Below are 23,464 nucleotides of genomic sequence, written 5' to 3' on the forward strand. Positions count from 1 at the left end.
GAGGTATATAAACTTGTCACATCCAGACTGAAAAGAATGAATTTATCAGTCTGGAGTTGCAAGTTGTTCAATTTGACGAAAAAATCATTAGTATCCTTAATGAAAGTACTTGACTGCTCCACCAGGGGTCTCAAAAGTTTATCCAAAAAGATGGATATCCCTGAGAACACAGAGTTAGTTCCAGCCACAATCGGTCGCCCAGGTGGAGCAGCCAAGGACTTATGAATTTTGGGCAGTACATATAGTACTGGCGAGATCGGATCTTTAACAATAAGAAATTTAGCTGTTTTATCATCAATGATGCCATTGTTGAGTGCAAATTTAACAGTGACAGATATCTCTTTAGTAATCTTAGATAGAGGATTAGCAGTAATTTTTTTATATACATTCCCAGCACTTAACTGACGATAAACCTCAGACCTATAGTCAGTTTTGTTCAAGATCACAGTAGCACCGCCCTTATCAGCTTGCTTTAAAATCACCTTGTCATTAGATTTAAGTGACTTCAGGGCAAGATGGTCAGCTGCTGTGAAGTTGACAAAAGCAGATTTTACCTTATGCCTCTGTTGAGAAACCTTAGACTGCAATTTCTGTACGTCCAAAAGGATAAGTTTCTCAAAAGTAGCAATGCTATGATCAGTGACCACAGGATAAAATGAACTTTTATTAAACAGCCCCACATTCTTAATGCTTAAAGTGTTAGTTTTATTGACACATTTTTCAGCAGGGTCAGAGCTAACAGCAGTGGTACAAATATCGCTATTAGACTGTGATAACCCCTTATCCTTGCTACAATGCCAGAATTTTAATCTTACATTTCTGAAAAATTTATGTAAATCCTTGTTAAGGTTAAAGAAATCACAGTCACTCAATGGGCAAAACGATAGTCCTTTTTGCAGAACATCCGCTTCCCTTGGATCAAGCGGGCAATCAGATATGTTGACCACTATATCTTCTTGCGTGCCCTGGTGATCCTGTTGGTTAACGCTCTGTTGGTCTTGTTTACCTTGGTTGCCTTGCTTGTGCCCCCGATGTTTCCGGCCCCTTCTCCTGCACTGTCGGAGGCCTCTGTTTGTAAAAAATCAGAGGATGAGTCGGAGCTGCTGCCTGACGCTGCATTGCGTCGCTGTTGCCTTCTCCTTGCGCCGGAAGTGACGTAGCGCTCTTTTCCCATAGGGTCGTATACCCAGCGGTAAATTCGATTGGAGGAATAATCATCAGAGTCCCTTTGGAACTTTAACCTCTTCCTTTCCTCGATCGTAGCTCTCATCTCAGTGAGTAATTCTTTATTAGCAGATATTAGTTTGTCCCATTCATCTGTAGAAATACTCTGACGAATTTCCTCCTCCAATGTAGCAATGGCCACTTTGATGTTATTGAGGTCAATCTGTAAATATTCTACTGTGAGGACAATCAGGTCAAAGGAGCATTTGTTTAAAATCTGCTCAAACTTCTTGCAATACTCCTGATTGTCCTTCAACAGTGTCGGTCTAGTGTTTATCCGTAAACCCCTGGGAATCCTCTTAACTCTGTGGTATTCAGCCAGAGTAGTGGCGTGGAGGTCATATGCCAGCTGCCTCTTAGTTAATTTCTCATACTCGTTACTTGCCATTTGTTTAGGTGCAGTGTGTAGAAAATTCCGTGATCCTTTCACCAGTGTAGTGATTCTAGAGGCTTCAAATTCTGTGTAGGTAAAAGTTTGTGACCCTGCAGGCTCCTCTTGGCTTAGCATTTTGCAAACAGGCTTGGTAGTGCACGGATGAAGTAGTGAAAAAATGACAAAATAGTGCAATACATCCAGCAGCAATACTCACAGGTCAGAGCTTCAAGGAGTCACTACAAAACTCCCCAACAATAGTAAAAAAATGTAATAATGAAGCTCTCCAAAATGCCAAAGTTTCAGTGCTTTATTTTAGAAAGTGCAGAGTCAAACAGCCACGACGTTTCGGGGAGCTATGCCCCTTAATCATGTGGTAAGTGATAGTACAGGTACACCTGTTTAAATAGCACACCTTGGGATTTTAACCCTTACAATCTTGTATTCCACATTCTATAAATGCAACAGCACCATCTGCTGGTGGAAAGATAGGTAGACCATGTACAAAAATTAAAAACAAAAACAGCTATGAAGCCCCTATATCAGAACCACATCTACATAAACAATAAACACTGCAATTTATTTATTAGAACTTATTTAAACAACATTAGGCTCCATGATTTAAAACCAATATTGCAGAATATAAGAACACAAGAGCAACACCAGATCAGTAGAACACAGACCAGTCTATCTCTCTATTGAGCCCCCTAGGCTCCAGGGTATCCAACTTAAAATCCAATAGGATTCACGTTGTTTCAAAAGGATATCCCTATTGCCACCTCTACGGGGGGTCCTAATTTGTTCGATTACCTGGAACCTAAGTTGGCTAATAGGATGTCCCATAGCCAAAAAATGATAAGCTACTGGTGCAGTGAATACCTTACACCTGATGTTGCTCTTGTGTTCAGTGATCCGATCCCGTACCCTCCTAGAGGACTCGCCAATGTAGGCTTTCCCACATGGGCATTTGATCATGTAAATAACATAATTGCTATTGCAAGTAAAGTAGTCCCTATAATGAAATTTATAACCACTATGTGGGTGTAAAAAATAGGGACTCTTTATTATAGAATTGCAATTGCTGCACCCTAAACAGGGAAAACAGCCCAAATTCTTTTTGGTGATAAACCGCTGAGATAGTATTCTACCAGGGCCAATGTCAGCTTTAATCAAAGAGTCCCTCAAGCTCTTACTACGCTTATATGCTGGCATAGGCATTTGGTCAAATTCAACAACCTCCGAATTGCAATCTTTCAGGATACCCCAATGTTTTCTGATAATTTTCCAAACCTGATCACTTTGTCTGGAAAATTCAGATACAAAAATCATCCTCTTTGAATCTTTTTTAGAAGACAACCCAGGTTTTAACAATGATTTTCGATCCAATTGGGACACGTCGTGGCTGTTTGACTCTGCACTTTCTAAAATAAAGCACTGAAACTTTGGCATTTTGGAGAGCTTCATTATTACATTTTTTTACTATTGTTGGGGAGTTTTGTAGTGACTCCTTGAAGCTCTGACCTGTGAGTATTGCTGCTGGATGTATTGCACTATTTTGTCATTTTTTCACTACTTCATCCGTGCACTACCAAGCCTGTTTGCAAAATGCTAAGCCAAGAGGAGCCTGCAGGGTCACAAACTTTTACCTACACAGAATTTGAAGCCTCTAGAATCACTACACTGGTGAAAGGATCACGGAATTTTCTACACACTGCACCTAAACAAATGGCAAGTAACGAGTATGAGAAATTAACTAAGAGGCAGCTGGCATATGACCTCCACGCCACTACTCTGGCTGAATACCACAGAGTTAAGAGGATTCCCAGGGGTTTACGGATGAACACTAGACCGACACTGTTGAAGGACAATCAGGAGTATTGCAAGAAGTTTGAGCAGATTTTAAACAAATGCTCCTTTGACCTGATTGTCCTCACAGTAGAATATTTACAGATTGACCTCAATAACATCAAAGTGGCCATTGCTACATTGGAGGAGGAAATTCGTCAGAGTATTTCTACAGATGAATGGGACAAACTAATATCTGCTAATAAAGAATTACTCACTGAGATGAGAGCTACGATCGAGGAAAGGAAGAGGTTAAAGTTCCAAAGGGACTCTGATGATTATTCCTCCAATCGAATTTACCGCTGGGTATACGACCCTATGGGAAAAGAGCGCTACGTCACTTCCGGCGCAAGGAGAAGGCAACAGCGACGCAATGCAGCGTCAGGCAGCAGCTCCGACTCATCCTCTGATTTTTTACAAACAGAGGCCTCCGACAGTGCAGGAGAAGGGGCCGGAAACATCGGGGGCACAAGCAAGGCAACCAAGGTAAACAAGACCAACAGAGCGTTAACCAACAGGATCACCAGGGCACGCAAGAAGATATAGTGGTCAACATATCTGATTGCCCGCTTGATCCAAGGGAAGCGGATGTTCTGCAAAAAGGACTATCGTTTTGCCCATTGAGTGACTGTGATTTCTTTAACCTTAACAAGGATTTACATAAATTTTTCAGAAATGTAAGATTAAAATTCTGGCATTGTAGCAAGGATAAGGGGTTATCACAGTCTAATAGCGATATTTGTACCACTGCTGTTAGCTCTGACCCTGCTGAAAAATGTGTCAATAAAACTAACACTTTAAGCATTAAGAATGTGGGGCTGTTTAATAAAAGTTCATTTTATCCTGTGGTCACTGATCATAGCATTGCTACTTTTGAGAAACTTGTCCTTTTGGACGTACAGAAATTGCAGTCTAAGGTTTCTCAACAGAGGCATAAGGTAAAATCTGCTTTTGTCAACTTCACAGCAGCTGACCATCTTGCCCTGAAGTCACTTAAATCTAATGACAAGGTGATTTTAAAGCAAGCTGATAAGGGCGGTGCTACTGTGATCTTGAACAAAACTGACTATAGGTCTGAGGTTTATCGTCAGTTAAGTGCTGGGAATGTATATAAAAAAATTACTGCTAATCCTCTATCTAAGATTACTAAAGAGATATCTGTCACTGTTAAATTTGCACTCAACAATGGCATCATTGATGATAAAACAGCTAAATTTCTTATTGTTAAAGATCCGATCTCGCCAGTACTATATGTACTGCCCAAAATTCATAAGTCCTTGGCTGCTCCACCTGGGCGACCGATTGTGGCTGGAACTAACTCTGTGTTCTCAGGGATATCCATCTTTTTGGATAAACTTTTGAGACCCCTGGTGGAGCAGTCAAGTACTTTCATTAAGGATACTAATGATTTTTTGGTCAAATTGAACAACTTGCAACTCCAGACTGATAAATTCATTCTTTTCAGTCTGGATGTGACAAGTTTATATACCTCAATCACCCATGAGAGCGGATTGGGAGCTGTTAAACATGCGCTTTTTACTTCTGGTTTATATTCCATTTCACAGATTTGGTTTATTCTGCAACTGTTGGAAATTATACTTTTTAACAATTATTTTTTATTTGAAGACTTTTTTTACCTTCAGTTGCAGGGTACAGCCATGGGCTCCAACGTTGCCCCTAACTATGCAAACATTTTTATGAATCTTTTTGAAGAGAAATTTGTTTTTGAAAATTATTTATTTCGTCAGTGTGGCGCCACCTGGTGGCGCTACATTGATGATATTTTTGGCATATGGTTGGGCAGCGTTGGAGCCCTTGAACTTTTTGTTAGGGAGTTAAATGATTCGACAAACAGTATTAAGTTTACACTTACTTATAGCGAAATTTCAATTGATTTTTTGGATGTGACTGTTTTGAAGGATGGGTGCAATTTCAAGACTGATATTTTCAGCAAGGAAACTGATAGGAATAACCTGCTATTATATAGCAGTGCACATCATCCTTCACTAGTCAGATCATTGCCAAAGAGTCAATTGCTTAGAGTTAAGCGCATAGTTGCAGAGGAATCGTTAGTACCCTTGCGACTTTCAGAAATGGGTGACAAATTTGTGCAACGCGGGTACCCCAGAGATCTTATTGTTGACACCATCAATCAGGTGTCCCAATTGGATCGAAAATCATTGTTAAAACCTGGGTTGTCTTCTAAAAAAGATTCAAAGAGAATGATTTTTGTATCTGAAATTTCCAGACAAAGTGATCAGGTTTGGAAAATTATCAGAAAACATTGGGGTATCCTGAAAGATTGCAATTCGGAGGTTGTTGAATTTGACCAAATGCCTATGCCAGCATATAAGCGTAGTAAGAGCTTGAGGGACTCTTTGATTAAAGCTGACATTGGCCCTGGTAGAATACTATCTCAGCGGTTTATCACCAAAAAGAATTTGGGCTGTTTTCCCTGTTTAGGGTGCAGCAATTGCAATTCTATAATAAAGAGTCCCTATTTTTTACACCCACATAGTGGTTATAAATTTCATTATAGGGACTACTTTACTTGCAATAGCAATTATGTTATTTACATGATCAAATGCCCATGTGGGAAAGCCTACATTGGCGAATCCTCTAGGAGGGTACGGGATCGGATCACTGAACACAAGAGCAACATCAGGTGTAAGGTATTCACTGCACCAGTAGCTTATCATTTTTTGGCTATGGGACATCCTATTAGCCAACTTAGGTTCCAGGTAATCGAACAAATTAGGACCCCCCGTAGAGGTGGCAATAGGGATATCCTTTTGAAACAACGTGAATCCTATTGGATTTTTAAGTTGGATACCCTGGAGCCTAGGGGGCTCAATAGAGAGATAGACTGGTCTGTGTTCTACTGATCTGGTGTTGCTCTTGTGTTCTTATATTCTGCAATATTGGTTTTAAATCATGGAGCCTAATGTTGTTTAAATAAGTTCTAATAAATAAATTGCAGTGTTTATTGTTTATGTAGATGTGGTTCTGATATAGGGGCTTCATAGCTGTTTTTGTTTTTAATTTTTGTACATGGTCTACCTATCTTTCCACCAGCAGATGGTGCTGTTGCATTTATAGAATGTGGAATACAAGATTGTAAGGGTTAAAATCCCAAGGTGTGCTATTTAAACAGGTGTACCTGTAGTATCACTTACCACATGATTAAGGGGCATAGCTCCCCGAAACGTCGTGGCTGTTTGACTCTGCACTTTCTAAAATAAAGCACTGAAACTTTGGCATTTTGGAGAGCTTCATTATTACATTTTTTTGATCAATACTGCTGCCGTGGGCCCCTGCATATGAGTGCCTAGCATGTACCAGCCTGAAGTGTGCATAGAGGCTGTTTTGAGTGCGGCATAACCACGGACTGTGCGGTTGTTGCTATGTGGCCATTGCCGACAGTTATGGGAGTGTATTGAGGCCGCGTGTAGGCTGCACCCTCACCTGTCAAGGTATTCCGGTCTCCTATGTATCAGATCTCTCCGTGGCCTCGTGGTTGCGCCGTGTATAGATCCAAGATGGCGGCGGAAGAAGATCCGGCAGCTCCCGACTCTCAAATGGAACTCAGGTATCAGCGGGGGAACAGATGCCCGTTAGTCACCTCCGGTAATCTCCATTTAGCTGGTGCCTGTGATATCCGTTTAGTGCAGCTAGTCAGGAGGGTCTGTGGTGTGTGAGCCCTTGCGGATATGTTCCGGTGTCTGTGCTGGGTGGAGTGGGCCGCCGGTATGATTTTTAACTAAATTTACTTTGGCAGGTTCCGATCTAAAGCTGGCATCTTGTGCTGTAGGCTTCACCGAGTCTGCAATGTCATTTTCAGGTCAAATCTCCATCTGTGATATGGGAAAATTACGATTTGTTTGGGCTGTTAGCTCAGAGCTCCGGGCTTATGCTGCGCTCATGACAGTAGCCAGGCTCCGCCGGTATTTTTTTTATTTTTAAATATTTTTTTGTAGTGTAGCTGCCCCCTTCAATAACCAACCCTCCAACCCCTCCCAGATCCCTTAGATAAAAATTCCCCCCTCCTCTCTCCCATTTTATCCTAAAAAAATTGTACCATAGTGTAGTGTTCCAAACCACCCCCGTGCACAAGCACACACACCCATGCATGCACCTGGTGCCCCATGCACGTGATCCCACCCCCCTCTGATGCACATCGCCCATCGATGGCTACCCACCCACCTCCCTGCAACTGTTCCCACCCACCAACGATTGTGACCAACAATGGCCGATGCAGAGAGGGCCACAGAGTGGCTCTTTCTGCATCGGATGGCTAAAATTTTTTATTGCAGGATGCCTCAATATCGAGGCATCACTGCAATAACATGAAAGCCTCTGGAAGTGATCAGGATGGCTTCCACTACTTTAAAACACTAACAATGTGCAGGGTACATCATTGGTGGTTAACTACAATTTTTTGTACGACTTAAGGGGTTAATTACTGGGAAAATAGAATAGATCACTCATTAAACAAATAAACTATTATATTTATACCTGCATCTTTTAAGTACATTTGTGTCAGTGACGGTTAAAAGATGGAGCAACCTCCATTGGGCTGAGGAGGAGGGTAAAAAAATATTACTCCCCCCTCTGTCCTTTTAGACAGATCATGTCCAACAAATGCCTCACCTCACCTCCTGATCTGGTTCATTACACCTGCAACTTCATCTTCCCCTGCCTTGACCTCGCTCATGGAACACCCACAACTCCCCAGTGTTCCCCAACCCAGAACCACCACTGATTTGTGGCTGTTTATATAAATAGAACAACCACAGCAACATATCATACTGATAATTAGCTTGTGATGATTAAGACATCATGTTCTCACCCAACTGGTTGAGCATGAGCCTGGCAGCACTGTATGTGCATTTGCTTGAGCAATGTTAAATGAGGATGGTGGATGCCACCTCTCTTGCCCAGAATATAGATGTACTTGTTCCCTGGCAGAGAACATTATCCACATGCACCTTGTTTAATGGGGCCCTATAACTTGTTTTCATCAGTAATTTAGTTTACTATGATGTATTAATGTTTACATTCTATGTCATGCTTTTTTAATTTGTGATTTACAGATAAATAAATTTAAAAATAAAAAACTGAAGACTTTTTTGAGTATAAAACATAATCTTTTTTTATTTAGATGAATTATATTATAAATGAATAAACATTCTTATTTTTCTTTATTCCTTTATTTCTTTTCATGTAGACAAACACGTCAATAGTTCATATCTATCCTTCACCACAGTCTTAGACACCAATGACTACTCACAAACATTGGGGATATCACAGCAGATATTTAAAGAAGATGGTGAATTGGCAGGAACTGGGCAGCAATCACTATGTACAGAGAGTAATTTAGTCATCAAACAAGAGGACAACATTTATGCCTTATCTAGTGAATTTATTATCCCTGAGGATAAACCACACACATTTACTGAGTTTTCAAAACATATTAGAGAAGGGACAAGTCTACAGTATAGCCAAATGATTCATACACAGGAGAAACCTTTTCAATGTACAGAGTGTGAGAAAAGCTTTAGATGGAATTATCATCTACGAGAACACAACAAAATTCACACAGGTGAGAAACCATACACATGTACTGAGTGTGGCAAATGTTTTACACAAATGAATCATCTGAAAACTCATGAAAGGAGTCACACAGGAGAAAAACCTTTCACATGTACTGAGTGTGGAAAACGTTTTATATACATGAGTCATCTGAAAACTCATGAAAGGATTCACACAGGAGAAAAGTCTTTCACATGTACTGAGTGTGGAAAACGTTTTATATACATGAGTCATCTGAAAACTCATAAAAGGAGTCACACAGGAGAAAAGCCTTTCACGTGTACTGAGTGTGGAAAAAGTTTTATATACATGAGTCATCTGAAAACTCATGAAAGGATTCACACAGGAGAAAAGCTTTTCACATGTACTGAGTGTGGAAAAAGTTTTACACAAAAGAATAATCTGAAATATCATAAAATGATTCACACAGGAGAAAAGCCTTTCACATGTACAGATTGTGGAACCAGTTTTACACATAAGAGTGATCTGAAAAAGCATGAAAGGATTCACACAAGAGAAAAGCTTTTTTCATGTACTGAGTGTGGAAAAAGTTTTACACAAATAAGTAGTCTGAAAAATCATGAAAGGATTCACACAGAAGAAAAGCCTTTCACATGTACAGAGTGTGGAAAAAGTTTTACAGAAAAGAGTCATCTGAAAACTCACGAAAGGATTCACACAGGGGAAAAGCCTTTCACGTGTACAGAGTGTGGAAAAAGTTTTATACAAATGAGTAATCTGAAAAAGCATGAAATGATTCACAAGGGAAGAAACCTTTCACATGTTTAGAAAATGGAAAAAAAGGTTTTTATTGAAATAAGGTATCACAAAACCCCAAATATTTACACACAAATAAACTTTATATACACAGTGGGCAAACCTTTTTACAATTAACCTAGAGGACAAACTCTCTAATTAGAAGCATCAAAAGAGATGTTACTGTAAATAATACTTTCTAAATCCCAGTTATAAAAGCTCCAGATTGGAAGTGCTCTCCTGCTGTCCTTTGTTCCTCTATATATGTGCACCTCAGTTTCTCTCATATCAATGTGATAGAATCCAAACACCACACAGGAATATACAAATATGTCCTCATACTGACCAGTTTACACAGCCATTCATCACCAAAGCACCCCCAGTGTTGTTTATTAATATGCCAGCGTTATGAGTTGTACATTTGATTTACATAGAGGAGAAAATAATTATATTTACATAATAAAGAGTCTTTATATGAATAGAGTGTTAGAGAATTATATAAACAAGAACATCAGTCTCAAATGATTGGCGCCTGGGAGATATATTTAATGTGCACATCATGCGGATAAACCTTTTCTTATAGCAATAGATGCTTAGCATTGTACATGTTATATACCAGAGGAATTACTGAGGGGGAACTGATTTTATTTAATGAGACACAATATCAGTAACCGGTACATACGTGATCATAATCAGTTTAATTTAAATGGCTACTATAACCTACATGTATACTGGGTATGTAATATGTGTGTCATGTGATCATAATCAGTTTAATTTAAATGGCTACTATAACCTACATGTATACTGGGTATGTAATATGTGTGTCATGTGATCATAATCTATTTAATTTAAATGGCTACTATAACCTACATGTATACTGGGTATGTAATATGTGTGTCATGTTCTGTAACTTGATATTATGTCTGTTAGATGTTTTCATGTTAGTTAGAAGCCACAAGAACTGATAATAGCACATACTGTATATATAAAGGGAACATTATATGTCTGATAAATCCCTTTGTATCAAGAGCACAAGTGTTAGGTATATTTATACCATTGTGTGCATATATCATGTAATGCTGCTGTTTACTATATAATGATATACAATGTTTTTTCATGCAAATAAAAAGTGATTGTAATCCAGACCAGTATTTCTTTCATGTAATTAGCAAGAGTCCATGAGCTAGTGACATATGGGATATACATTCCTACCAGGAGGGGCAAAGTTTCCCAAACCTCAAAATGCCTATAAATACACCCCTCACCACACCCACAATTCAGTTTTACAAACTTTGCCTCCGATGGAGGTGGTGAAGTAAGTTTGTGCTAGATTCTACGTTGATATGCGCTCCGCAGCAAGTTGGAGCCCGGTTTTCCTCTCAGCGTGCAGTGAATGTCAGAGGGATGTGAGGAGAGTATTGCCTATTTTGAATGCAGTGATCTCCTCCTACGGGGTCTATTTCATAGGTTCTCTGTTATCGGTCGTAGAGATTCATCTCTTACCTCCCTTTTCAGATCGACGATATACTCTTATATATACCATTACCTCTGCTGATTCTCGTTTCAGTACTGGTTTGGCTTTCTACAAACATGTAGATGAGTGTCCTGGGGTAAGTAAATCTTATTTTCTGTGACACTCTAAGCTATGGTTGGGCACTTTGTTTATAAAGTTCTAAATATATGTATTCAAACATTTATTTGCCTTGACTCAGAATGTTCAACATTCCTTATTTTTCAGACAGTCAGTTTCATATTTGGGATAATGCATTTGAATTAATCATTTTTTCTTACCTTCAAAAATTTGACTCTTTTTCCCTGTGGGCTGTTAGGCTCGCGGGGGCTGAAAATGCTTCATTTTATTGCGTCATTCTTGGCGCGGACTTTTTTGGCGCAAAAAATCTTTTCCGTTTCCGGCGTCATACGTGTTGCCGGAAGTTGCGTCATTTTTTTACATTATTTTGCGCCAAAAGTGTCGGCGTTCCGGATATGGCGTCATTTTTGGCGCCAAAAGCATTTAGGCGCCAAATAATGTGGGCGTCTTATTTGGCGCTAAAAAATATGGGCGTCGCTTTTGTCTCCACATTATTTAAGTCTCATTTTTCATTGCTTCTGGTTGCTTGAAGCTTGTTCTTTGGCATTTTTTCCCATTCCTGAAACTGTCATTTAAGGAATTTGATCAATTTTGCTTTATATGTTGTTTTTTCTCTTACATATTGCAAGATGTCTCACGTCGCATCTGAGTCAGAAGATACTACAGGAAAATCGCTGTCTAGTGCTGGATCTACCAAAGCTAAGTGTATCTGCTGTAAACTTTTGGTAGCTATTCCTCCGGCTGTTGTTTGTATTAATTGTCATGACAAACTTGTTAATGCAGATAATATTTCCTTTAGTAAAGTACCATTGTCTGTTGCAGTTCCTTCAACATCTAAGGTGCAGAATGTTCCTGATAACATAAGAGATTTTGTTTCTGAATCCATAAAGAAGGCTATGTCTGTTATTTCTCCTTCTAGTAAACGTAAAAAAATCTTTTAAAACTTCTCTCCCTACAGATGAATTTTTAAATGAACATCATCATTCTGATTCTGATGACTCTTCTGGTTCAGAGGATTCTGTCTCAGAGATTGATGCTGATAAATCTTCATATTTATTTAAAATGGAATTTATTCGTTCTTTACTTAAAGAAGTACTAATTGCTTTAGAAATAGAGGATTCTGGTCCTCTTGATACTAATTCTAAACGTTTGGATAAGGTATTTAAATCTCCTGTGGTTATTCCAGAAGTTTTTCCTGTTCCTAATGCTATTTCTGCAGTAATTTCCAAAGAATGGGATAAATTGGGTAATTAATTTACTCCTTCTAAACGTTTTAAGCAATTATATCCTGTGCCGTCTGACAGATTAGAATTTTGGGACAAAATCCCTAAAGTTGATGGGGCTATTTCTACCCTTGCTAAACGTACTACTATTCCTACGTCAGATGGTACTTCGTTTAAGGATCCTTTAGATAGGAAAATTGAATCCTTTCTAAGAAAAGCTTATCTGTGTTCAGGTAATCTTCTTAGACCTGCTATATCTTTGGCTGATGTTGCTGCAGCTTCAACTTTTTGGTTGGAAACTTTAGCGCAACAAGTAACAGATCATGATTCTCATGATATTATTATTCTTCTTCAGCATGCTAATAATTTTATCTGTGATGCCATTTTTGATATTATCAGAGTTGATGTCAGGTTTATGTCTCTAGCTATTTTAGCTAGAAGAGCTTTATGGCTTAAGACTTGGAATGCTGATATGGCTTCTAAATCAACTCTACTTTCCATTTCTTTCCAGGGTAACAAATTATTTGGTTCTCAGTTGGATTCTATTATCTCAACTGTTACTGGTGGGAAAGGAACTTTTTTACCACAGGATAAAAAATCTAAAGGTAAAAACAGGGCTAATAATCGTTTTCGTTCCTTTCGTTTCAACAACGAACAAAAGCCTAATCCTTCATCCTCAGGAGCAGTTTCAGTTTGGAAACCATCTCCAGTCTGGAATAAATCCAAGCCTGCTAGAAAGGCAAAGCCTGCTTCTAAGTCCTCATGAAGGTGCGGCCCTCATTCCAGCTCAGCTGGTAGGGGGCAGGTTACGTTTTTTCAAAGAAATTTTGATCAATTCTGTTCACAATCTTTGGATTCAGAACATTGTTTCAGAAGGGTACATAATTGGTTTCAAGATGAGACCTCCTGCAAAGAGATTTTTTCTTTCCCGTGTCCCAGTAAATCCAGTAAAAGCTCAAGCATTTCTGAATTGTGTTTCAGATCTAGAGTTGGCTGGAGTAATTATGCCAGTTCCAGATCCGGAACAGGGGATGGGGTTTTATTCAAATCTCTTCATTGTACCAAAGAAGGAGAATTCCTTCAGACCAGTTCTGGATCTAAAAATATTGAATCGTTATGTAAGGATACCAACGTTCAAGATGGTAACTGTAAGGACTATCTTGCCTTTTGTTCAGCAAGGGCATTATATGTCCACAATAGATTTACAGGATGCACATCTGCATATTCCGATTCATCCAGATCATTATCAGTTCCTGAGATTCTCTTTTCTGGACAAGCATTACCAGTTTGTGGCTCTGCCTTTTGGCCTAGCTACAGCTCCAAGAATTTTTACAAAGGTTCTCGGTGCCCTTCTGTCTGTAATCAGAGAACAGGGTATTGTGGTATTTCCTTATTTGGACGATATCTTGGTACTTGCTCAGTCTTTACATTTAGCAGAATCTCATACGAATCGACTTGTGTTGTTTCTTCAAGATCATGGTTGGAGGATCAATTTACCAAAAAGTTAATTGATTCCTCAGACAAGGGTAACCTTTCTGGGTTTCCAGATAGATTCAGTGTCCATGTCTCTGTCTTTAACAGACAAGAGACGTCTAAAATTGATTTTAGCTTGTCGAAACCTTCAGTCACAATCATTCCCTTCGGTAGCCTTATGCATGGAAATTCTAGGTCTTATGACTGCTGCATCGGACGCGATCCCCTTTGCTCGTTTTCACATGCGACCTCTTCAGCTCTGTATGCTGAATCAATGGTGCAAGGATTACACAAAGATATCTCAATTAATATCTTTAAAACCGATTGTTCGACACTCTCTAACGTGGTGGACAGATCACCATCGTTTAATTCAGGGGGCTTCTTTTGTGCTTCCGACCTGGACTGTAATTTCAACAGATGCAAGTCTCACAGGTTGGGGAGCTGTGTGGGGATCTCTGACGGCACAAGGAGTTTGGGAATCTCAGGAGGTGAGATTACCGATCAATATTTTGGAACTCCGTGCAATTTTCAGAGCTCTTCAGTTTTGGCCTCTTCTGAAGAGAGAATCGTTCATTTGTTTTCAGACAGACAATGTCACAACTGTGGCATACATCAATCATCAAGGAGGGACTCACAGTCCTCTGGCTATGAAAGAAGTATCTCGAATTTTGGTTTGGGCGGAATCCAGCTCCTGTCTAATCTCTGCGGTTCATATCCCAGGTGTAGACAATTGGGAAGCGGATTATCTCAGTCACCAAACGTTGCATCCGGGCGAATGGTCTCTTCACCCAGAGGTATTTCTTCAGATTGTTCAAATGTGGGAACTTCCAGAAATAGATCTGATGGCGTCTCATCTAAACAAGAAACTTCCCAGGTATCTGTCCAGATCCCGGGATCCTCAGGCGGAGGCAGTGGATGCATTATCACTTCCTTGGAAGTATCATCCTGCCTATATCTTTCCGCCTCTAGTTCTTCTTCCAAGAGTAATCTCCAAGATTCTGAAGGAATGCTCGTTTGTTCTGCTGGTAGCTCCGGCATGGCCTCACAGGTTTTGGTATGCGGATCTTGTCCGGATGGCCTCTTGCCAACCGTGGACTCTTCCGTTAAGACCAGACCTTCTGTCACAAGGTCCTTTTTTCCATCAGGATCTGAAATCCTTAAATTTAAAGGTATGGAGATTGAACGCTTGATTCTTGGTCAAAGAGGTTTTTCTGACTCTGTGATTAATACTATGTTACAGGCTCGTAAATCTGTATCTAGAGAGATATATTATAGAGTCTGGAAGACTTATATTTCTTGGTGTCTTTCTCATCATTTTTCTTGGCATTCTTTTAGAATACCGAGAATTTTACAGTTTCTTCAGGATGGTTTAGATAAGGGTTTGTCTGCAAGTTCCTTGAAAGGACAAATCTCTGCTCTTTCTGTTCTTTTTCACAGAAAGATTGCTATTCTTCCTGATATTCATTGTTTTGTACAAGCTTTGGTTCGTATAAAACCTGTCATTAAGTCAATTTCTCCTCCTTGGAGTTTGAATTTGGTTCTGGGAGCTCTTCAAGCTCCTCCCTTTGAACCTATGCATTCATTGGACATTAAATTACTTTCTTGGAAAGTTTTGTTCCTTTTGGCCATCTCTTCTGCCAGAAGAGTTTCTGAATTATCTGCTCTTTCTTGTGAGTCTCCTTTTCTGATTTTTCATCAGGATAAGGCGGTGTTGCGAACTTCTTTTGAATTTTTACCTAAGGTTGTGAATTCCAACAACATTAGTAGAGAAATTGTGGTTCCTTCATTATGTCCTAATCCTAAGAATTCTAAGGAGAAATTGTTGCATTCTTTGGATGTTGTTAGAGCTTTGAAATATTATGTTGAAGCTACTAAGTCTTTCCGAAAGACTTCTAGTTTATTTGTTATCTTTTCCGGTTCTAGAAAAGGCCAGAAAGCTTCTGCCATTTCTTTGGCATCTTGGTTGAAATCTTTAATTCATCTTGCCTATGTTGAGTCGGGTAAAACTCCGCCTCAAAGGATTACAGCTCATTCTACCAGGTCAGTTTCTACTTCCTGGGCGTTTACGAATGAAGCTTCGGTTGATCAGATTTGCAAAGCAGCAACTTGGTCCTCTTTGCATACTTTTACTAAATTCTACCATTTTGATGTATTTTCTTCTTCTGAAGCAGTTTTTGGTAGAAAAGTACTTCAGGCAGCGGTTTCAGTCTGAATCTTCTGCTTATGTTTTTCATTAAACTTTATTTTGGGTGTGGATTATTTTCAGCAGGAATTGGCTGTCTTTATTTTATCCCTCCCTCTCTAGTGACTCTTGTGTGGAAAGATCCACATCTTGGGTAATCATTATCCCATATGTCACTAGCTCATGGACTCTTGCTAATTACATGAAAGAAAACATAATTTATGTAAGAACTTACCTGATAAATTCATTTCTTTCATATTAGCAAGAGTCCATGAGGCCCGCCCTTTTTTTGTGGTGGTTATGATTTTTGTATAAAGCACAATTATTCCAATTCCTTATTTTATATGCTTTCGCACTTTTTTATCACCCCACTTCTTGGCTATTCGTTAAACTGAATTGTGGGTGTGGTGAGGGGTGTATTTATAGGCATTTTGAGGTTTGGGAAACTTTGCCCCTCCTGGTAGGAATGTATATCCCATATGTCACTAGCTCATGGACTCTTGCTAATATGAAAGAAATGAATTTATCAGGTAAGTTCTTACATAAATTATGTTTTTGTGTTTTTTGTATAATTAAAAACCCAATATCACAGATATAATTAGGAAAACAACATCAAAGACAGAAGCCAAATCTGACAGTGAAAGTTAAACGCTGATAATTCAGATAGAACAGCAATTTTACCCAACTTTCCAATTTACTTCTGTTATCTAATTTGCTTTGTTCTTTTGGTATCTTTTGTTATAGAGTAAACCTAGGAGGCTGATATTATGTGAGCTTAGGGGCGTGCACGTGTATTTGAAGTTGTTTGAAATGTCATGTTCTATCCAATCCATTTAAGTTTAATTTTTACGTTACTGTCCCTTTAACAGTACATAAAACAATATCAAATTAACCCCAGATTTACACCAATCTAGATTATTAATCACCAGCAAGACTTTATACACAGACATTTTCTGTTACTTAAAGGGATAGGAAATTACACTTTCATGTTTCAGATAGAATGTGTCATTTTATGATGCTTTTAATTTCACTTCTGTTGACAAACTTATGTACTACTGAGAGCTGACTTTTGGCTACACACATGTGTCTCTTGTCATTTGCTCACCAGATATGCTCAGCTATCTCCCAGTACTTAATTGCTGCTCTATAGCTGACTTTGGAGGAGTTAAAGGGACAGTCTACACCTTAGTCATCTCAAAGCCTACCTTAGATTAAGCTGCAAATAGCCTCCTGCACCTTTTCTATATCATGCAGTTGGAACAGTAAAACAGTTATTATAAAATAAATATTGTCTCTGGCCACTTTGAAATGCCTGCCAAGCTCAATCCCACTGATGGCATCATGATCTGGGCTGCATCTAGGCACTCTGCTGAATAGCAATGACAGTCTGTTGAATCCAACTAGTGAGTCTTTTGTGACTGGATGCCATATGCAGCCCAGATCATGATGTCATCAGTGGGCTGAGTTTGGCAGCTATTTCAAAGTGGCCAGAAACAATAACTTTTTTACTGTTCCTGCTGCATGGTATAGAAAAGGTGCAGGAGGCTATTTGCAGCTTAATCTAAAGTAAGACCTTAAGATGACCAAGGTGTAATTTGTCCCTTTAAATACATAGTTATATACAATCAGTGGTACAATAGTAAACTGATCTAACATATTAAACATTATTGCACCTTTATATCTCTAAAATCAAGAAAATAGAGAGAGGCATCCTGTAGCATATCAGTCTGACCCTGCCCAATGACAGTCCAGCACCGAAATACCAGGCAATTCTTCTCTGAACAAGACAAACAACAAACCCCAGACGTACGTTTCGGCCTCTCTTGGGCCTCATCAGGGAGTTGCAGTTGCATATCTCTAGGGCATGTGTGCAAGGAGTCCACGTCTGGTTTCCCCCTTTTACTCATATGGAGACCTAAGAGCAATTTACATAAAATCAAGAAAATAGAGAGACGCACTTACTGAGACAGAACAATAGCTAGAAAAACTTCCGTGCTTGTCCACAAGGCCAGTGCCACTCAGGGTGCAGTCTCTTTTTGCACACTGTCAGCTAGATTACGAGTTTTGTCGGTAAAGACTTGCGTTGCTAACTAGCCTTTTTTTTTCCAGTGCTGACTTTAAACAACGCTGGTATTACAAGTTTTCTGAATGGCTGTGTTAGCCTCAGAAAAGTGAGCATTGAGCAAATTTAGCTCCACTTCTCACTATAATACCAGCGCTGCTTACGGTAGCGGTAAGATGGCTAAAATGTGCTCGTGCACGATTTCCCCATAGGAAACAATGGGGCTGAGACGGCTGAAAAAAAACCTAACACCTGCAAAAAAGCAGCGTTCAGCTCCTAACGCAGCCCCATTGTTTCCTATGGGAAAATGCTTTCTAAGTCTACACCTAACACCCTAACATGAACCCCGAGTCTAAACACCCCTAATCTAACACTTATTAACCCCTAATCTGCCGCCCCCAACATCCTCGCCACCTACATTATATTATTAACCCCTAATCTGCCGCTCCGGACACCGCCGCCACCTACATTATACCTATAAACCCCTAATCTGCTGCCTCTAACACTGCTGCCACCTACATTATATTTATTAACCCCTACTCTGCCGCCCCCAATGTCGCCGCCACCTACCTACAATTATTAACCCCTAATCTGCAGCCGCGGGCCCCAACATCGCCGCCACTATACTAAATGTATTAACCCCTAAACCTAAGTCTAACCCTAACACCCCCTAAGTTAAATCTAATTTAAATAAATCTAAATAAAATTACTATAATTAAATAAATTATTCCTATTTAAAACTAAATACTTACCTATAAAATAAACCCTAATATAGCCACAATATAACTAATAGTTACATTATAGCTATTTTAGGATTTATTTTTATTTTACAGGCAACTTTGTAATTATTTTAACTAGGTAGAATAGTTATTAAATAGTTATTAACTATTTAATAACTACCTAGATAAAATAAATACAAATATACCTGTAAAATAAACCCTAACCTAAGTTACAATTACACCTAACACTACTCTATTATTAAATTAATTACCTAAACTACCTACAATTAAATACAATTGAATTAAATAAACTAAATTACGGGGAAAAAAACTTCACTAAATTACAGAAAATAATTACACCTAATTAATCCCCCTAATAAAATAAAAAAGCCCCCCAAAATAATAAAATTCCCTACCCTATACTAAATTACAAATAGCCCTTAAAAGGGCCTTTTGCGGGGCATTGCCCCAAAGTAATCAGCTCTTTTACCAGCCCTTAAAAGGGCTTTTTGCGGGGCATTGCCCCAAAGTAGTCAGCTCTTTTACCTGTAAAAAAAAAATACAATAACCCCCCCAACATTAAAACCCACCACCCACATACCCCTACTCTAAAACCCACCCAACCCCCCTTAAAAAAACCTAACACTAACCCCCTGAAGATCACCCTACCTTGAGCCGTCTTCACCCAGCCGGGCCAAAGTCTTCATCCGATCGGGGCAGAAGAGGTCAATCCTCTGTTCCGATCAGCCAATAGAATGCGAGGTCAATCCGATTGGCTGATTGGATCAGCCAATCGGATTGAACTTCAATCGGATTGGCTGATAGAATCCTATCAGCCAATCAGAATTCGAGGGACGCCATCTTGGATGATGTCATTTAAAGGAACCGTGATTCGTCGTCTAGTCATCGGTCAAGGAGGATGTTCTGCATCGGAGGTCTTCAAGATGGTGCCGCTCCGCTCCGGAAGGATGAAGAAAGAAGATGCCGCTTGGATGAAGACTTCTGCCAGATGGAGGACCACATCGCCCGGATTGGATGAAGACTTCGGCCCGGCTGGGTGAAGACGGCTCAAGGTAGGGTGATCTTCAGGGGGTTAGTGTTAGGTTTTTTTTAAGGGGGATTGAGTGGGTTTTAGAGTAGGGGTATGTGGATGGTGGGTTTTAATGTTGGGGGGGTATTGTATTTTTTTTTACAGGTAAAAGAGCTGATTACTTTGGGGCAATGCCCTGCAAAAAACCCTTTTAAGGGCTGGTAAAAAAGGTGATTACTTTGGGGCAATGCCCTGCAAAAGGCCCTTTTAAGGGCTATTTGTAATTTTAGCATAGGGTAGGGAATTTTATTATTTTAGGGGGCTTTTTTATTTTATTATGGGGATTAGATTAGGTGTACTTAGTTTAAAATATTGTAATTTCTTTTTTATTTTCTGTAATTTAGTGTTTGTTTGTTTTCGTCATTTAGTTTATTTAATTTAATTGTAGGTAGTTTAGGTAATTAATTATAGAGTAGTGTTAGGTGTAATTGTAACTTAGGTTAGGGTTTATTTTACAGGTATATTTGTATTTATGTTATCTAGGTAGTTATTAAATAGTTAATAACTATGTAATAACTATTGTACCTAGTTAAAATAAATACAAAGTTGCCTGTAAAATAAAAATAAATCATAAAATAGCTATAATGTAACTATTAGTTATATTGTAGCTATATTAGGGTTTATTTTATAGGTAAGTATTTAGTTTTAAATATGAATAATTTATTTAATTATAGTAATTTTATTTAGATTTATTAAAATAGATTTAAGTTAGGGGGTGTTAGGGTTAGACTTAGGTTTAGGGGTTAATACATTTAATATAGTAGCGGTGACGTTGGGGCGGCAGATTAGGGGTTAATAATTGTATGTAGGTGGCGGCGATGTTAGGGACGGCAGATTAGGGGGTAATAAAAAATGTATAGTGTTTGCGAGGCGGGAGTGCAGCGGTTTAGGGGTTAATACATTTATTAAAGTGGTGGCGATGTCCGGTCGGCAGATTAGGGGTTCAAATTTTTTATTATAGTGTTTGCGATGTGGGGGGCCTCGGTTTAGGGTTCATAGGTAGTCTATGGGTGTTAGTGTACTTTTTAGCACTTTAGTTAAGAGCTTTATGTTTCGGCATTAGCCCATAAAACTCTTAACTACTGACTTTTAAATGCGGTAGGAGTCTTGGCAGGAGAGGATCTACCGCTCACTTCTTCCAAGACTTGTAATACCAGCGTTAGGAAAATCCCATTAAAAAGATAGGATAGGCAATTGACGTAAGGGTATTTGCGGTAGCCAAAAGTCGCAGAAGAAAAGTGAGCGGTACACCTGTACCTGCCAAACTCGTAATACCAGCGGGCATTAAAAAGCAGCGTTGGGACCTCTCAACACTGCTTTTTAAGGCTAACGCAGAACTCGTAATCTAGTCGTGTGCCTTTTCACAGATAAAAAATATCCTGTAGCATATCAGTCTGATCCTGCCCAATGACAGTCCAGCACCGAAATACCAGGCAATTCTTCTCTGAACAAGACAAACAACAAACCCCAGATGTACATTTCGGCCTCTCTTGGGCCTCTTCAGTGAGGTGCAGTTGCATATCTCTAGGGCATGTGTGCAAGGAGTCCACGTCTAGTTTCCCCCTTTTACTCATAGGGAGACCTAAGAGCAATTTACATAAAATCAAGAAAATAGAGAGATGTGACGCATTCACTGAGACAGAACAATAGCTAGAAAAACTTCCGTGCTTGTCCACGATGCTGGGGGGGCTTTTTTTTATTTTGATAGGGCTATTAGATTAGGTGTAATTAGTTTAAATAAGTTTTAATTTGTTTTTTATTTTGTGTAATTTAGTGGGGTTTTTTTGTAATTTAGGTAATTGTATTTAATTTAGGTAATTTATTTAATTGTAGTGTAGTGATGTGTTAGTGTAATTTAGTTTAGATTTTATTTTACAGGTAAATTTGTATTTATTTTAGCTAGGAAGTTAGTAAATAGTTAATAACTATTTACTAACTAGTCTACCTAGTTAAAATAAATACAAACTTGCCTGTAAAATAAAAAAAAACCCTAAGCTAGCTACAATGTAACTATTAGTATTGTAGCTAGCTTAGGGTTTATTTTACAGGTAAGTATTTTTTTTTAAATAGGAATTATTTAGTTATTAATAGTAGGTTTTATTTAGATTTGATTTAATTATAGTTAAGTTAGGGGGTGTTAGAGTTAGACTTAGATTTAGGGGTTAATTAACTTTAGTATAGTGGCGCCGACATTGGGGGTTGGCAGATTAGGGGTTAATAAATGTAGGTAGGTGGCGGCGATGTTAGGGATGGCAGATTAGTGGTTAATACTATTTAAATAGTGTTTGCGATGCGGGAGTGCGGAGGTTTAGGGGTTAATATGTTTATTATAGTGACAGTGATGTCTGAAGCAGCAGATTAGGGGTTAATCAGTATAATGCAGGGGTCGGCGATGTCAGAGGTGGCAGATTAGGGGTTAATAAGTGTAAGATTAGGGGTGTTTAGACTCAGGGTTCATGTTAGGGTGTTAGGTGTAAACATAAAATGTGTTTCCCCATAGTAATCAATGGGGCTGCTTTATTGCAGGTGTTAGGCTTTTTTTCAGCCGGCTCTCCCCATTGATGTCTATGGGGAAATTGTGCACGAGCACGTACAACTATCTCACCACTGACTTAAGCAGCGCTGGTATTGGAGTGTGGTATGGAGCAAAATTTTGCTCTACGCTCACTTCTTGCCTTTTAACGCCGGGTTTCTGAAAACCTGTAATACCAGCGCTCTAGGTAAGTGAGCAGTGACAATAACGTGCAAGTTAGTACTGCACCCCTCATAACGCAAAACTCGTAATCTAGCCGTTTATTTCTGATGCGATTCAGAAGGCTTTCTTTGCTATTCTGCCTTCTAATAAACGTAAAAGGTCTTTTAAAACTTCTCATAAAATTGATGAAATTTCTAATGACCGACAACATACTGAATTATCCTCCTCTGAAGAGGATCTATCTAATTTCAGAAGATCCTACCTCAGATATTGACACTAACAAATCTACTTATCTCTTTAAGATGGAGTATATTTGTTCCTTGTTAAAAGAACTGTTGGTTACTTTGGTTATTGAGGAATCTAGTCATCTTAATACTAAAACTAGTAAACGTTTAAATTCTGTTTATAAACCTCCTGTGGTTACTCCAGAGGTTTTTCCAGTTCCTGATGCTATTTCTGATATGATTTCTAAGGAATGGAATAGACCTGGTACTTCTTTTATCCATTCTTCAAGGTTTAAAAAATTGTATTCTTTGCCAGCAGTTAGATTGGAGTTTTGTGAAAAGATCCCCAAAGTTGATAGGGCTATTTCTATTCTTGATAAACGTACTACTATTCCTATGGAAAATATTACTTCCT

At 38.9% G+C, this 23,464-nt stretch overlaps 1 protein-coding gene across 1 annotated transcript in view; it reads left to right on the forward strand.

The window, feature by feature from the left end:
• Window positions 1-23,464, forward strand: part of LOC128661328 (uncharacterized) — a 246,266-nt gene that overhangs the window by 39,833 nt on the left and 182,969 nt on the right. The window contains exon 2 of the mRNA XM_053715596.1: window positions 8,670-9,820. Coding sequence (XP_053571571.1) covers window positions 8,670-9,820 — 1,151 coding nt within the window. The remainder of the gene's footprint in view (window positions 1-8,669; window positions 9,821-23,464) is intronic.

Source organism: Bombina bombina, chromosome 5 (genome assembly GCF_027579735.1).
Source record: "Bombina bombina isolate aBomBom1 chromosome 5, aBomBom1.pri, whole genome shotgun sequence".
In the NCBI taxonomy this organism is placed as follows: Eukaryota; Metazoa; Chordata; class Amphibia; order Anura; family Bombinatoridae; genus Bombina; species Bombina bombina.